The 18,095-nt window shown below is 31.2% G+C and overlaps 1 protein-coding gene across 1 annotated transcript; it reads right to left on the reverse strand.

The window, feature by feature from the left end:
* Positions 1-1,120: 1,120 nt before the first annotated feature.
* On the reverse strand, positions 1,121-17,084 carry LOC103844131 (CRAL-TRIO domain-containing protein C23B6.04c). Its single transcript, XM_033282179.1, has 7 exons — positions 7,747-17,084; positions 6,504-6,629; positions 3,222-3,310; positions 3,082-3,128; positions 2,909-2,997; positions 2,181-2,314; positions 1,121-1,951 (listed from the first exon to the last, which is right to left on the reverse strand). Exons 1-7 carry the CDS (start codon positions 7,844-7,846, stop codon positions 1,283-1,285), a joined length of 1,254 nt encoding a protein of 417 aa, XP_033138070.1. The 5' UTR covers positions 7,847-17,084; the 3' UTR covers positions 1,121-1,282.
* Positions 17,085-18,095: the final 1,011 nt, after the last annotated feature.

An 18,095-nucleotide genomic window follows, 5' to 3' on the forward strand; every position in this document is an offset into this window, starting at 1 on the left:
GTCGAGAGTGTAACAAAAAAATCTGTACATCTCTGTATTTGAATTATTTTTCCCATGCGAAGAAGACACAAGTATCAACAGTTCAACCAAAAGAAAATGACCCCGAAAATTATGCAAGAAAAGGTCATTTTAATATATTTTGTTTTGAAAAAGTAAACTTCCAAATAGAAAATGCCTAAACCCAGGTTACGTCATATCGCTTCATGAATGTGATTTTGTATAAACCTTGATGCAATGGCGACAACTGCTCCAAGACATTACTAATTTTTCTACAACAATAAACCTTATACTAAAATGCAACACGATGCATATACACACAAGCACTAGAAAACCGAAGACAGTTCACATTGACCTTTTTAATCAATTATATTAGTACACATTTACTCGATTGACACATATTCCTAACAAATATTGAAACTAGCTGAATAAAGTAATGTCAAACCAATAACCCTTATGGTCTATGCCTGCATGTATTTTTCTGTCAAACTTAAAATGTGGTAGAAAGAATTAAGATTGAAATTTTGTAAAGGCTATGTGTAGTATCCCAGTTTAAATAAAGAAATCTATAAGTTACGTAGCTCGACATTTTTTGTATGAGGTCTTTCTCCTCGCTTGGAACTAATTCCGAGTAAATAACAGAGCAGGTGAGTGAATGGTCTTAAAACATCAAATGTATCTTTATTTGTTTTTTAGCTAAAATAATCGAAACAACTCTAAACTGTTTACACCTTCTTCAGTTTTCTTACTACTATAAGATTATTTTGTTTTGTCAACGGTTTGCTTTTTATTTTATTTTATGATTAGGAAATAATGGGGTTCACATGTAGGTACTTGTATCCTCTAACAAATAAAACAACAACAGTAACATCGCATGTTCTCATTTGAATTCTCCCAATGAGCCATTCTCCGTCACGACCACGTTGTCTAAGCGAAGACTTTTTGTTGTTGTTGCATGCTTATCCCGAAATGTGCCCATGGCAATTATTAATTATAATCATCATCTATTAAAAAGCTACGAAAGTGTTAAAGTTCAAATCATAATCTTGACACAACGCATTCAAAGTTCAAACGATTGGGACAATATAGATAACTGAAATCAAACCATTAGAAAACTGCTAAATAAATAAACAATTGATCAATAAAATTATTAAAAATACATGTGACGAACTAACACGATAGAAAAAGTCAACAATAATGGAAACCTCTTGTAACAAAATGGCAACGAAAGTTATATACTACTACGTACTTTCTTCATGAGGTGAATGAACTATAGCTTCATAAGCTAGAACCGTTGAGACAAAGACACGTGGCGGCGTCTAATCTGCGTTGAAACAATAGAGACGAGACCACCGAGTGGGGGCCGCATCTTTGACCTATAAGTCATTTCATCGTACGGTCTACGATAGAACTTGAGGAAAGGAACGAACGTATCCCTCGGTTTCTCAATTTTGCTGACGTGTGACTCTCGCCGGAAAAACACCGCCGGAGACTGGAAGAAAGACGGGCGAGGTACCCGCGGGTCACGGAGAGTTCCTCCTATAGAGTGACAGTCAGTCGTTCTAGCTGGCATTGGCGTGGAAGCGAAAAAGCTTTTCCTGGGTCCACCGATGGGCTCGCGCCTAGCCGCGGGTGACGCGAAGGAGAAAGAACGCGCGTTTAGCGGTGAGAGGTACGCGCCTGTGTGTCCTAGCTTCGATGATGACGTGTCGGTCAGCGTGAGGCACCACGGTTTGACCGTGTCGAGACCGTCGCGAGATACGGTGAAGGCGAACCTAGAGGATGCGCAGGAGCCGATCTTGTCCGTTGATTTTATTGATGACGTGTCGAAACGGAGGGAGGAGACTCGTGATGGGTATGAAGAAGAGAAGTCGTCGTAGTCAAACGAGTTTTGGAAATTCTGCATCGATACAATCATCGTGGCCGTCGAGAGATCCAGGAATGAACGAATACCCTACACGTGAGCGCAGAGGATCAGTATCCACTGTCAACTCGTCAAGTATCAGTGTACGTTACTTTAGATAGGTGAACTAACACTTTGACTCATGTCTGAGTAAGTTCAAATTCTTATCAAGTAAAAAAGAAGTAAGTTTCAAAATTCAATCGTATTAGATGTATAGCTAGTTTACGATATAGTATACAGTAAAAATAATATTAATAACTGAAATGATCAAATTATTTACCTTCCAAAGGTACGAGAAAAGAGAAGGAGGGTCGATGACAAAAGCTTTGAAAAGACGACAAGGATAATACTCTGCAACTATTTTGAGTGTAATCACAAGTATGTTCATGAAGGCTGATGCTGATTTGAAGAAGCCTGACATTTCATAAGGTTCAAAAATATTAGCTAACCAGGTAATTAACGTGTGTAACAAAATAAAATAAATGTTTCCTTGCAAAGAATCATCATCTTAATGAAAAAAAAACAACTCCTGTTTTTTACTTCTAGTAAAAGAGTGTACTGTGGAGTTGCAGAGGATCAAAAGAGGAACATTTAATGAAAAGCTAAAGAGTCCTATCAAAGTTGAAAAGTACTGCCACTGTTGTAGATGTAGAAGCTTGACATATGTAAATGCCAATAATGCCCTCAATAATTGAGATAGTGATTGGTGTGTGACCGTGACTAAACAAGGACACTACGGACATATCAGATCGTTACCTCTCCCACTTTCCTGCCGGAGTTCCGACATGTTCCGGTCCCCAATTTTTACCAAACTTCATTTTTAGTTAAAAGTAGTCATTTATCTTTTACCATGACAAAAATTCCATTGAAGATAAAAAGACAAAATCAAAAAAGTTTACCTATATTTTGAATTTTTTTCACTTTTCACCTTTATTTAGAAACTTTTTTTCCTATCTAAAAATGATTTTAGACAAAAAAATTTGTAAACAAAAGAAAGAGAGAACTTACTAGCATCGAAAAGGATGACAAATTCTTCGACGTTCCTGCACATGGTTGAGATTGCTACCTCCAATGTAAATACCACCAAACGAGTCAACCTATTTTGAAAAAGCAATACAGATTAATATCGAGAATTTATTTTGATTTTTTATCTTTAATTTGTATGGTTAATTTATACATACTGCTTCTGCGTGTGTAGCTTCTGGTAGTCTTGTTTAATGCGGAAAACCTAAGAGAAAACAAAGTATACTATATTAGGTTTTGGTTACAGAAAATAAGCCAAATCATCAAAAGAAGAAAAAACGGTGAAACACTGAGTTACCAAAACGGGTCTACACTCGTCGTCAAGGCCGGCTACATAAGCAAAACCTTCAGCTAGCTCCGCCGTGAACTCGTCAGCGATTAAGCTCTCTGTAAATATTATAAGAAAATAAAATAAATTTTAAAAGAATCTTAAAATTTTAAATAGAAAAGGTTTAATTAAATTAAGTGGGTGCTATAATGAGTGGATATTCACTTTAACGCTCAACTAGATCTCGACCCGCACAACCGTGCGGGTATTTATTTTCAAGTTTATATATATATATATATATATATATATATATATATATATATATAATAGTTTATATAATTAGTATATATTTTTAAGGTTATTTATATATTTGAATATGTATACATTTTTTTCAAATACAATAATTTTAAAAATAATTTGCTGTAAATTAATTATTTTAAATCATCACATATATATTGCTTTTTATTATATATTTGTCATATTGATTTTGTGTTTGATTCTAAAACCAATTTTTTATGCACAAAAAAACATATTCAAAAATATTTTTTTGTAATTAATTTATTATGATCTTGATCCGTAATTCAAAGAAATCAATTTTTATGTTTATTCATTTTAGATAATTAATTACTGTATATATACAATTTTAAGATAAGTTAATTTTATACATGTATTATATAGTTTATTGATGTTAAACTGTTCTACCAACATATTATATTTTAGCATAAAATCTTTTATATTTATGAAAATAAAATATATTAACTTATCAATTTAAAATAATTTTATCATATTTAGTTCCATATAATGGTTTTCTTTTAAAATGGTTGATGTTATTATAAATAGATAAAATATGACATGATTATATTTTTTTCATTTTATAAGAGATAACAGTATATATATATATATATATATATATATATTAATTTGTAATAACATTTTATTTCTAACGACGAAATTAATGCAAATATTTATGTAGAATTTTGACAGGTAAGATCTTGTTATAATCTTTTTCAAAAGATTTGTTATAATTTTTAAATATAGATATTTTTTATTTTAATTTAAAAGATATCAAAAGATATTACGATTTAAGTAATTATAAATTTTATATTATATTAGTATTAAGAAAATACATTTAATAAAATTTCTAAATGATGATCTAAATAAAAATATCACACATGAAAAAAGTCATCATTTCTATTTTAATAGATAAGAGTTGGTTTTGTTTATTACATGAACAGCATGTATAACATACCAAAACTCTAAAACAATAAGAAAATGTATTAGTCTATGAAATGGTTAAAATGGTTTATGTTTATACAGCTAGTAAAATACAAGTATACGATGGTCAAGATCTATGAAATGGTTAAAATGCATGTATACGATGGTAGCTTGGTGGAATCGATTACCAATCATATGTCAATCAGCTTCAATTATACCACGCTAGATCCAATGTATAATTTATTAAGAAATCTAATGTTGGTTTGTTAACCAAGCCAGTTTTGTAGGAGTCGTTTTATTAGCAATGATATAAGTTAAGCCATATAATTAATAATAAATGAATGATAACTGATTTCTAGTAATGGTCCATTTTTTAAAAAATCACACATGAATTAAAGTCATGACTTCTGTTTTAATATATAAGATTTAGTTACCGTAGGTTTGATTTATTAAAAGTAAATAAGCATAGATTGATTATGTGAATTTGAGGATAACTGATTTGTGAATTTAAAATAAAATAGAACACGTTTATGGATATGTTTTAATAGGTAAGATTTACTTGATTTAGTTATGCTCATCGTTTACTGTTAAAATATATATTTAAGATACATTATGAGGATTTTATGGCTGATTTATAAACAAATATAAAAAGTTTATGGCATATAAATCGTTTTGTTTAGGTATATTCTTATACTGTAACCGATTTTTGTTTTTCAAAATTGGTGGCTTAGGTTGTATATATATATATTTAGAATCGGTTGTATAGTCAACATTATTATGAACCGGTTAGGTACGATTGGGTTTTTTTTAAATGAACTAATATGAATTTATGATCAATATGAATCATGTATTAGGAAATCCAACACTTCAATGTTATGATAGACTAATTTAAAAAAAAAAACAAAATTTCATATTACATTGATTTGAGGTACTTGGGTAACTGGACTGGAAAGTATTGAAAAACAAAATTGAATCCTCATTCATTTGTGATGAACGATAGATCCAAATTAGAGATCACAACTTCTTATCTGTTAGAAGGTCATGACTCTGTTAGAAGGTCATGACACCATAAGGAGTTCACTTTAAGATAACAGAGATTTTTAAAAAATTAAGGTGATTCATTTTAATAATGGTTCTGTATATATTTATTAGGTGATTTAATATTTCTGTTATAATATTTTCTTAAGGTGATGAACTATGGTCATTAGAGAGCACGACAAGTTCATATGTGCTACATAGTTTTTACATAGTTAGGAGTTCACTCATGATTTGATGACATAATTTAATTTCTTTTATGTGATACGTGTATCATTTCATAAATTGAACTGATATATAGGATAGAGTTGTTATGATATTCGATTGATATTATTTTAAATGATCCATTAATGATTAAGAAATGTTATTAAGAAATAAATGAAATATCTAAAGGGTCCATTTTTAAAAATATCACACATGAATTAAAGTTGTGACTTCTGTTTTAATATATAAGATGTTCAAACATGGGACACATCAAACCACGAGAAAAGCAATGAAACGTCTGTTTTCTAATTACACAGAAGATATACAAATATCAAAACGCTAACCACTAACCAATCTATCATCTATACACTGCGTCATGCGTACTTTAAGCTTTATGATTTTATCCTCTCGTTTTTAGTTTAAAATTTTAGACAGTCTATTAAATAAAGCTTTGCACCTTGAAGATGTAACGTGTGTGTAGTAAATATACGTGTATACAACTATACAAGTATATTAACATACAAGAATATCCCCTATCTAGGAACATGAGAATCACAAGCAGCTCCTCTCTCACTTATTTGGGTACTTGGTTAAGTATCTTTTAAGGGTATTGTTAAGTCCCTGTTCCTTTTCTTTTTTTGGTAAAGGTAGGTCTAAAGGTTTGTAATTTGTTTTTGCAAAATAAATAAAGAGTTGTTTTAAAAAAATAAAAAAAAAAAAAAAAAAAAAAAAAGGAAAAAAAAACATACAAGAATATATGAATATATATACAGATTTTGAATATACGTGCCTCCATAAACTATATATATACATTTCAAAACATATATATATGAACAGGTTAATAGAGAGAGTATATACCGATGCCAAGAGAAGATCTCCATGAAAGGCAAGACCTTAACTGTTTAGCTGCTTTCTTCGCATTGTCTCCTTTTGTTCTCAAGAATCTACTGACACAAGCTCTGTTACAGAACTTCTCCTGCAATATTTATTAACCCGAGAATATAAAAAACCAGCACTTCAAAAAAAAAAGCTGATAGATTAATGGAAAGATCAGTGAGATAATTAATTAGTAAACAAACCTGTTTAAGAGTGAGAGGAGATAGAGGCGCCAAAGAAGATATGTCATCTTATATGGCAATTGTTGACTGGTCATGTGGCTGTAACGAGGAACTTGACAAGACGCAATATGAGGTGTGACAATTACTGTCCAAGATGCGGAGAATTAGAGGAAACTGTGACCCATGCATTTTTTGAATGTCCGCCAGCTCTTCAAGTCTGGTCATTATCATCGACTCCAACAAGCCCTGATATATTTCCGGTATCAAGTGTCTACACAAATATGGATTATCTGTTTTGGAGGAAGAATAGCATCATCGAGCCAGAAAGAGACAGGGATCCTTATCCCTGGATATTATGGTACATTTGGAAGGCTAGAAATGACAAACTCTTCAGAGGAATAGATAGAGATCCATTGGAGCTAGTTCGACACGCAGAGAGTGAATGTCATGCATGGTTTGATGCTATTGAAGCGGTGCAACTAGTGTTACAACCAGTGGTTCAAGCTAATATCCCTGGGATAGCCCAAGTCATACGTTTGGGTAATATATGCTTGCTAGATGGATCTTGGACATCTTCTGCTCACTTTAGCGGATGCGGCTGGGTATGGATGGACAGTGTTGGGAATATTCAACTTATGGGAACAAAGAATTTCACTCGACGTGAATCAGCTTTGCATTCGGAAGTAGAAGCACTGCGGTGGGCGATGGAAAATATGCTTCAACATTCAACATGCCAGAACTTTGGGACAGACTGCAAGGAGCTGATTGCAATGTTAAAGGACCCTCAAGATTGGCCAAGCTTTGCGACAGAATTGGAGAGAATAGAGACATTACAGATATGCTTTCCGGACTTCAGCATCATTCATGTTCCACGGGCGCGCAATCAGATTTCAGATTTTTTAGCTAAGACTGCAAGATCCTTCCATAGGGAGTTACTTTTTATTGGTTGTTCTATTCCGGTTTGGTTACCCAGACCACCTCAAGTTTGAGTAATAGAATGGCCTTTTGACGTCAAAAAAAAAAAAAAAAAAAAAAAAAAAAAAGAGTGAGAGGAGAATGTTTACGAAGGAGATGAAGAACAGCTTCAACTTTGTCGTCGCTTTCTACTGTTGAATGATGATCTTTCTGCTCTTTCTTCCCCATTTTCTTCGAGATATCAACCTCAAAGATATCACCTTCTTCTTCTTTATTTGTGAAAGATATTGATAAACTAGCCCGTTGTAACAAATATACCAATCTTGTTCTTCAAGCGAAAGAGAGAGAGAGTGGGAAAAGGAGATTTGAAAAAGATGGAAGTGATTGAATGGTGAGAGAGAAGAGATTCCCTTGTAGTATATATTTTGGTAAATGGGATTAACGGCAACTGACGCCGTTAATGTACTAACCTAGCACATTTGTCTTGGTCAAGGTCATATATTGGATATTTTATTAATATATTAATTAAACTAGTAAACTTTGTTTTGTTAGCAAGCAAGCAAAACAAGTGAATAAACTTAAAATAATAATGTTTTTTTTTTTGCTAACTAAAATTTTACTATTTATCTTTTATTTTTTAAAATTGGAAACTATATCCCCAAAACTCCACTCTAAACACTAAAATAATAATGTTGAGACCTTTAATCTAATGATCTATTTTTTAAACATATATCTAAAATCAAATTAACATGACAGAAAGTTTTTGAAGCAATATTGAAAAATAGTATATTCTCGTAATGAGCGAAGAAACGTAAGCATTTTCTGCTGGAACAAAAAATTTAGATGAATAAAATAGTAATACAAGTGAGGAAGAAAACAAAGAAGAAGAAAAAATAGGTCAAACGGCGTCGATAGTTTTTAACAGCTGCATGTTTGCCCGTTGGAACAGAGATTATTACAAGGATTCGACTCGCTGAACCTTCAATAGTTTTCTAAAAGCAATAATACTGATCACATCAATCTCTCTTTTTCGTTTGAAATGTATGAAATCTTGTTGTTAGTACAACAAACATATAACATACGGTATTATTATTATGTGTTGGCGTCTACTACAACAAACGTATTCTTCTTTTTATATGTATAATATATCATCTTTCTACAAGTCTAGAACATACGTATTCTTGTCGGGTTTAAAACAAAGTATATGTCATTATGTCATATCCGAACTAGTCCAATTTGTTTCCCGTGGACATACAAACAAGATATAACGATTGTCTATTTCGTTGGGTATAAAATAATGTCATTGCATCTTACGTTCAAAATGTTACTTTGTTTCAGATACACGTTATATTTCTTATGAAAGTACTCCCTCTGTTTGTAGTTTTAGTTAAAAGCACCAATATTGTGACAAAAAAAAAGAAGTTAAAAGCACCAATAAAAACAGAGGAGTATCGTTTTACATCAAACTAACATCATATAGATGATGGTATAAACTTTTTTTTTTTGGATCAAATAGATGATGGTATAAACTAAAAACTGGAAAAAAAAACTACAACTACAAATAGTGCTTGATTCTTTTACCCTGATATACACACACATGTGAGTACATATACGTGACAGATTTTTTTCTTTGAGCAACAAACTGATTTTATTAATGCGAATTAAATAGAGTTTTGGGCCAGAATAAAGGATGATAGGGTTGCTTTAGAGCATCTCTAGAAATAAACTCTATTTTAAAGTTTCTAAAATTCTATATTTGAAGTTTAAAGGTGTTCTTCTCTAAGAACAAAACTTTAAACTTAACTTCAAAACTATATGTATTTTATAATATGGTTCTTATATTTATCATAACTAGTTTGAATTCATAAAACTTTTATAAATAACTAGCACATATATAAACATATTACAACAATATTAATTAATAAAATATTATAATAAAATATAAAATTTTAAACAAAATAACTTAGTTAATATTAAACTTCAAACAAAATACCATATTATTCTATAAAGTGATTTTCGTAATGAATATATGATATACTAGTGCATTTCGAAGTAAAAATAGCTCTCCTCATTTTTAATTTGTAGATTAGAGATTACAATTATTGAAATTAGGAGATATTAATACTTGTAAATACATTAGATCATAACAAAAAAGTAAAAGAGAAACATAAAATATTGCTAAAACACTAACTTTTATCGATGATATTAATACTCGTGACTATATTCAATATGAACAAGAAAGAATTGTACGGAAAGATATCATCAACAACAACAACAACCATCTTCAGCTACACAAAAAAAATTGGACAATATTTGGAAATTTTAAAGGTTCCGGATCAAACTTACCTGATTATTAGCGTTGTTGTAATATTTAAATTCGTGTGATAATTATGTCTTCATGTAATTTTTTAAAAGTTTTTTTGTTAAGTTTCTTTAGTATATTTTTGTTATCTAAATCTAGTTTTAAATATTTTAAATCTTCTTTTAAAGTTTTATTTAATTTTATGTGTAAACTTAAATTTTGTAAATAAAACTTAAAAATATTTATGAGATATAATTTTTATAAGGATTAAATATAATAAACAATAAAATATTTATGAATTATAAATGTGATGTGTAATTGTAGGGACCAAAATATAAATATAAATATGATGAGAAGTGAAACTTCAAATATAGAGTTTTACTCCTCAAAATTTCAAATTTGAAGTTATGAAATTTATTTTTGAAGAGTAAAAAATTTCATATTTGAAGTTATAGAGTGTCTTTTGGAGATGTTGTTAGCAAGGTCATCTGCTGGTCTATTACAATCTCTAGAGATGAAGTTTAAAAGAGGAAACATGAAAGGGTCAGTAAATAGGTTGATTGGGCAAGGTGTCTCTCGTGCTATGAATCGGTTTTAATTCAAAGCCCTTTTGTCCCCGGAGTAGTAAATACGCGTATTTAACATTGCACTTGACTTTCAATTCTAGGTTATTAAGTTATTAAGTATTCTTAGAAATTAAATGCAATCACTTTATCTTTTTTTTTTTACAGCAAAGAATTTATAGATTCATGTTGACTTTGTAACCAAATCGGTAATTCTGCATCCATGTAAACGACAAAGAAACAACAATGTGAGGTTGAGAGAGATCTGAAGAAACAACTAAAAAAAACATAAAGCAAACAACAGATCAATTAACGATAATTAATACTCTCATTATGTTCCTAAGTGTATGATGTTTTAAAGAATTTTGATGTTCCAATCTAGAAATTATTTTTATTTTTCTAGGTAATTTTTTACTGTATTAAAAATTGTGTATCATATTTAGTAATATATTTTGTAATTGGTTGAATACCATTAATTTATAGTTTTAATGATATTTTCTATACAAAAATATAAATTTTTAATGTATATTTTTAATTAAACATATTATATTTTGAAACGGACGGAGTATCCTCTAAATAATGTGCAGAGCTCCTATAAGCTACTAAGTTGTAAATTGTGGCATCTCAAAGAAATTTAGTAAAATATCTACATAATAACTTTCTTTTACTGATATAATACTGTATCTTTAAGTGCAATTATATTTAATAATTCTCACTACATTTTTGAATCTAAATTTGAGACATAATTTTTTTTTATTGTGAATTCTGGTCGATGTAAGACGTTAAAATTTATCTGATCTCGTTGTAACTTTGCTTTGATGATGTACATGATTTTATCCGTCTATTATTTTCCACCAAATCTAAGTTTGAATTCTAGTGGGTTTCTTATGGTAATGGATACTAGAGATGATTAGATATTTAGCCAGTGAGCAATGATGTGAAATACTTGTGATCGCACGGCATTAACAACATGTACACAGAGTAAATAATTAATATAAGTATAATTCACAACGGTCCAAGTTATAAATTTAAAGTTTGGTGATACTATTAGATAAGAATACAAATATTCATCAATAGGAAGTGGAAACGACATCTTAAAAGGCTCTGTCTTTGACAGCCAACAGCAACAAATCAAATATTCGTATCAATAAAGTTGTACCTTCAAGTAGAATGTAGTAGCCTTGTGTTTTTCATTTTCATTATTTCTTTCGTTCTTTCATACCGGCCATGAAAATTCGCATTCAATATAGTTGATTGATCTGGTCGTCTCTATCCAATACCATGATCAGATTCTCTTACAAAATATGAAAACTTGTGTGTTAAAATTATTAACATTAAATATTTAAAATTTGTTAATTTTTAATTACTCAAAGTCTAAACTTTGGTTGCAATTGAAATTTAAAAGTGTTGTTTTAAATAAAAATAGTGATAAATAAGTAGATCCTATAATTAGCAGTTTAGAACAAACACACACATATATATTGTAATGATAACCACTATAATATAAATCATCACTTTCAACAAAATCTTGTCACACTCTATTTGTCAAATGTCAATGGGCAGTTCTCTAGGATAACAATTTTTAAGTTTTTGTCACAAAAATAGTTTTCAAGAAATAAAATGACCAAAATAGTTTCTTTTTATTTTGAAAATTTTAATATTTATTTTTTATTTTTTTTTTAATTTGAAACCCTATCCAAAAAACATCACCTCTTAACTCTAAACTCTAAGTCTAAATTAGTTAATCATAGGGTAAAAACATATTTTTACCTTTTAATAAAATTTATTTTGGTCATTTTCTTTATTAAATGCTATTTTTGTGACAAAAACATAAAAATGACTATCATAAAAAAAAATTTCAATGTCAAATTGTTCCCATCCGCAACATTTATTGAAAATATGATTTCTTTCAATTAATAAACAAATATCTCTTTTTTAATTAAAAAAATATATATATATACATATATTTGTTTGAAAAAAACAGTCTCACGTGCTTAAAACATGTATGTTATAATATTAAAAACAAACAAAAATAGAAATATAAACAATAGTCTTACTTTTGATCAAAACTAATTTCGTTTTGAAAAATAACAAAAAAACAAAGGTCTATACACAATTTAGTCAAAAAAAAAAACAAAGGTCTATACACAAATGAAAAGCGGGATGAAAGGAAGAAAAAATGCCCGTGAACAAATAGTTGAATGTGTCATTAATCTTAGTTTATGTGTTTTATGTTTGTATTTGTTGGATAATTCCAATTAATTTGGGGAGCAAGTTAATTCATTAAAGTGAAGTTTGATGGGTTAAAGAAAAAAAAGAAAACATATAGAGTTTAGGAATGTTTCCATATTATTATTAGAAAAAGATGTAGCTTTGCCCTTAGAAAAATATGTAGCTTCTTCCTATATAAAGAGTTCTCATGGAGAGATGTTCCATTAAGAGAAACACAATTGAAAGGTTTAGTTTTGAGAGAGTTTCTAAATCTAATAAGAAGTGCTAGTTTTTATAATCTTTGTGTTTGTGCAACTTTAATTGGTATCAGAGCGGTTTGACGAAAATCTGCAAGAAGACCAAAATACCCTTCGAGTAGGAATGGAACCCTTCAAGGTGGAAAGGGAGATTCGACAGAGATTAGTCAAGAATACCCTGGAATTGTGGGAAGAGCATCCTCAAAGAAACTCAAAGTAACCTTGCGACTAAGGGTATCGAATGTCGAAGATGCGACAAGGCACCGAGATGATTCGCTAGAGGAAAAGGGCACAAGGTGTGTGGTCCTTAGCTTGAAAGGGAGAATAAGAGATGTCAATCTAAGTCCCACATTGGATAATTAGACAAAGAGTGTCTAATATATAAAGAGATGTCCAACTCTAATAGTACGAGGCCTTTTGGAAAGGAAACCAAAAGTAAATCCATGCGGGCCAACCTCTAAGGCCCAAAGTGGATAATATCGTACTAATAAGATAAGATAGAGTTGGACACGAGATTTCGCAATCTCAACAATTGGGTTATGGGCCCACCACGCTTCCGCTGCGCAACTCTGATACTTCAAATAGGAGAACATGATACATCGAAGAAGATTTGGAAAACTATCAAAACCCGTAACCTAGGTGCTGATCGCGTGAGAGAAGCAAGGTTACAGACTTTGATGTCTGAGTTCGACAAACTGAAGATGACAGACACATACACGGTGGATGACTACACAGGAAAACTTTCAGGCTTAGCATCGAGAGCAGCCGCGTTAGGAGAGATAATGGAAACATCAAAGCTGGTAAAGAAGTTTCTGAAGGGACTTCCAAGAACGAAGTTTATTCACATAGTAGCTTCGTTAGAACAAGTGTTGGATCTAAATTCAACGGGGTTCGAAGACATTGTTGGGAGATTGAAGGCTTTTAAAGAACGCATCAAAGAAGAAACCTAAGATGAAGATCAATCGAAGCTAATGTTTGTAAAGAAGAATGCACAAGGTCGTGGAAGCCATAACAACTCGCGAGGAAGAGGATGAGGAAAGTATAATAGTTCTGATGGTCATAACAAAGGAGGAGAAGCTTCAAACAAGACCAAGAAGGACTACTCCAAAGTTAAATGCTGGAGATGCGACAAGATGGGGCACTTCGTGTCACATTGTCCAACACGACCAAGAGAGGAAGCTAACCTAACGGAAACACAAGAAGCACATGCATTATATATGGATGAAGTAGTATTCCTCAACGAAGAGAGAGTGTTTCCTAAGAGGTTTGATGAGTGCGATGGAAATACGAGTATATGGTACCTTGACAATGGTGCAAGTAACCATATGACAGGCAAGAGAGAGTTCTTCTCAAACCTAGATGAGAGCATCAAAGGCAAAGTCAAATTCGGTGATGGATCAAACGTCGAGATTGTTGGGAAAGGTTCGATCACATTCATCGGAAAAACAGGGGAGAGAAGAGCACTCAAAGATATCTACTACATCCCAAGTCTTAAACACAATATCATAAGTCTTGGACAAGCAACCGAGATGGGTTGTGAAGTTAATATGTAAGAAGATCTACTGATGCTTAAAGATCCTCGTGGAAGGCTATTATTACAAGTTGCAAGGCAACCAAACCGATTGTACAAGGCGCCAATGGAGGTTGAGTATCCGAAGTGTCTTCAAATACAAGAAACTGATGTTACATGGACGTGGCATGCACGGCTAGGGCATGTGAACTTTGGAGTCATGAAGAATACGGTAGACAAGGAGATGGTAGTAGGTATGCCTCAGTTGATATACGAGAAAGATGTGTGCAGCGCCTGCTTAGTTGGGAAGCAAACTCGGAAGTTTTTCCCGCCTAAAGCAAAGTATCGAGCATCACACGCATTGGAGTTGGTACATGGTGACTTGTGCGGTCCGATATCACCATCAACACCAGCAAACAATAGATATGTATTTATCTTAATTGATGATTACTCAAGATATATGTGGACGATGCTGCTAAGAGAGAAGAGTGAAGCGTTCGATCGGTTCAAAAAGTTCAAGGAGTACGTGGAGAATCAAACGAAGCTACAACTCAAAACTTTTCGCACCGATAGAGGAGGAGAGTTCACATCTTCTGAGTTCATTCGTTTTTGTGAAGAAAACGGTGTAACTAGACATCTCACCGCACCGTATACACCGCAGCAAAACGTGGATGAAGAACCAGAATCATTCAAGCTTCCTCATATTGATGTTACAGAAGAAGAAGATGATGATGAGTATCAAAATCACCAGCACCACGAAGAGCAAAACAATAATGAAGAAGAAGAAGAAGTTGTAGATGCAGGTGAACAAGAGCAAGTAGCAGAGAACAACGATGCAAACCAAGATCATCATGTAACATCATGATATGGCCGTAACATTAGAAAACCAAAGCGGTTTGATGATTACATCCTACTCGCTGAAGTTGAAGGTGGCAGACTCTTGCTCACCATCGATGGTGAACCAGAAAGTTACATCGAAGCTGCAGTGATACAAGCTTGGATCGATGCAATGAAGGCAGAGATCGAATCTATCATCAAAAACAAGACCTGGAAGCTCATCAAGAAGCCGATAGGTGTGAAACCGATAGGTTTGAAGTGGATCTATAAGATCAAGAGGAATGCAGATGGAACCGTGATCAAATACAAAGCAAGGTTAGTTGCAAAAGGCTACGTGCAACAATAAGGCATAGACTTCGACAAAGTATTTGCACCAGTTGCTCGGATAGAAACCATACGACTACTCTTGGCGTTAGCAGCAACTAATGGATGGGAGATCCATCACTTAGATGTGAAAACTGTGTTCCTGAATGGAGACTTAAATGAGGATGCATACGTGACTCAACCAGAAGGCTTTGTGGAAAAAGGAAAGGAGGATCATGTGTACAAACTTAGCAAAGCACTATACGGTTTGCGTCAAGCTCCGAAAGCTTGGAACATCAAACTCGACCGTGTTCTCAAGGAGATGGAGTTCACGAAGTGCACCAAGGAACCTGCGGTATATCAAAATAAAGAGAAGGGGGAGCTTCTGATCATAGCTATATACGTTGATGATTTGTTTGTAACAGGGTCTTCACTCAAAGTTATCAAGCAATTCAAAAATGATATGTCAAGAAAATTTGAGATGTCAGACCTCGGGAAGCTTACATACTATCTTGGTATAGAAGTAACGCAAGGAGCTGATGGCATTCACATCAAACAATAAGGATACGCGCAAGGTATACTTGTCAAGACGAAGATGGAGTCATGTAACTATACTCATGTTCCGATGCACACGAGTTTGGAAGTATCAAAGGCAGAGGAGGAGGTTGAGATTGATGCAACATCGTATCGAAACATCATCAAATGCTTAAAAGAGAGTCATGGAGAAGCAGTGAAGCATCTATACTCACGTTTTGATGCAACATCGTATCGAAGAAATGCGATGCACCTATTAACGATCTATGCAAGTTCATCGGAGTTCAGAAGATCAACATTCCTAAGATTCAAGTTGGAATTAAAGAGGAGAATATTAGATAATTCCAATTAACTTGAGGAGCAAGTTAACTCATTAAAGTGAAGTTTGATGGGTTAAAGAAAAAAAAGAAAACATATCTAGCTTAGGAATGTTTCCATATTATTATTAGAAAAAGATGTAACTTTGCCTTTAGGAAAAGATGTATGCTTCTTCTTATATAAAGAGTTCTCATGGAGAGATGTTCCATTAAGAGAAACAAATCTCTCAGTATTTATCTATATTTTGGAAGAATGAAATATTAAATATAATGGGAGGGGAAGAATACATTTATTAATTTTAGTAAAAAAAAAGAATTTGTTTATTAATATGCAATGACGACTTTGAGTTTAGTTCAAACTTTTGATTATTATCGCATGAAAAGTCATTATGATTATGTTTGTTGTTCATTTACAACACACTCGTTGTATTTTAATATACATTAAGTTTGTTTATAGCTTTAAGTGACCATGGTAAGTTATCAGCCTTTAATTCAAACTAGATTTCCACCCGCACAACCGTGCGGGTATATATTTTCACATTTATATATGTAGACATTTGTTTAACATAATTATTATATATTTTTAATGTTACTCACATATTTAAATGTTTGTATAATTATGCCAAATATAATAATTTTATAGTTTTCATGCTGTAAATTAAACTCATCACATATATATATATATATGTTGCTTATTATATATTTGTCTTATTGAATTTGCGTTTGATTACTAAACTAAATTTTTTAATGCATGAAACAACATATATGAAAACAATTTTGTATTTAATTTATTTATAATCATGATCCGTAATTAAAATCGCTAGATTTTTTTAGTAATTTCTAATGTTTATTAACTTTATATAATAAATTACTGTATATTAAAAAGTTTAAGATAAGTTAAATTTTTATACATGTATTATATAGTTTACTAATATTAACCCGTTATTCCAACATATTATATTTTTAGCATAAATATTTTATATTTATGAAAATAAAATATGTTAACTTATCAATTTAAAATAATTTTATCATATTTTGTTCAGTATAACATTTTTATTTTAAAATGATAGATATTATTATAAAATTGATAAAATAGGATATAATTTTATTCTTTTAGTAACATTTCATTACTAATTACAAAATTAGTTGAAAATATTTATATTCAATTTATGATAATTAAGATCTTATTATAATCTTTTTCATGAGATTTGTTAGAATTTTAATTTTTTTTTTAAAAATAAAAGATATTATGATTAAAGTAGTTAAAAATATTATGTATATTAGCATTAGTGATATACATTTATTATAAAATTTAAATGATGGTCCAAATAAAAATATCACTCATCAAAAAATCATGATTTTTATTTTATTAGAAAACAAATTTGAAAAAAATTAAAATAAATATAAATATTTATTTCTAACAAAATCTTTAAAAATTATTAGTAAATGTATTTGTGAAATTAATTAATTTTATTTTATTTAAATTTTCGTTTATAAACCAAAACTATATTCAATTTTAATTTCTAATTATATTTTATGATAATTTAAATTAAAACTAACTAATTTTTGAAAGTAAATTTAAGAAAGATTCTAAGAAGATTTTAAAAAGATTTTGTTAGAACATTTTAAATATATTCATTTGT

The sequence above is a fragment of the Brassica rapa genome, chromosome A10, assembly GCF_000309985.2.
Source record: "Brassica rapa cultivar Chiifu-401-42 chromosome A10, CAAS_Brap_v3.01, whole genome shotgun sequence".
NCBI classification, from domain to species: domain Eukaryota; kingdom Viridiplantae; phylum Streptophyta; class Magnoliopsida; order Brassicales; family Brassicaceae; genus Brassica; species Brassica rapa.

Excerpts from the sequence above, each read along its gene's own strand:
- LOC103844131 (XM_033282179.1), bottom strand. The coding sequence starts at position 7,846 with ATGGGGAAGAAAGAGCAGAAAGATCATCATTCAACAGTAGAAAGCGAC. Across the intron at positions 6,630-7,746 it reads TAAACATTCTCCTCTCACTC|TATTGCAGGAGAAGTTCTGT; the intron begins TTTTTTTTTTTT and ends CGGGTTAATAAA. Across the intron at positions 3,311-6,503 it reads GAGATCTTCTCTTGGCATCG|AGAGCTTAATCGCTGACGAG; the intron begins GTATATACTCTC and ends TAATATTTACAG.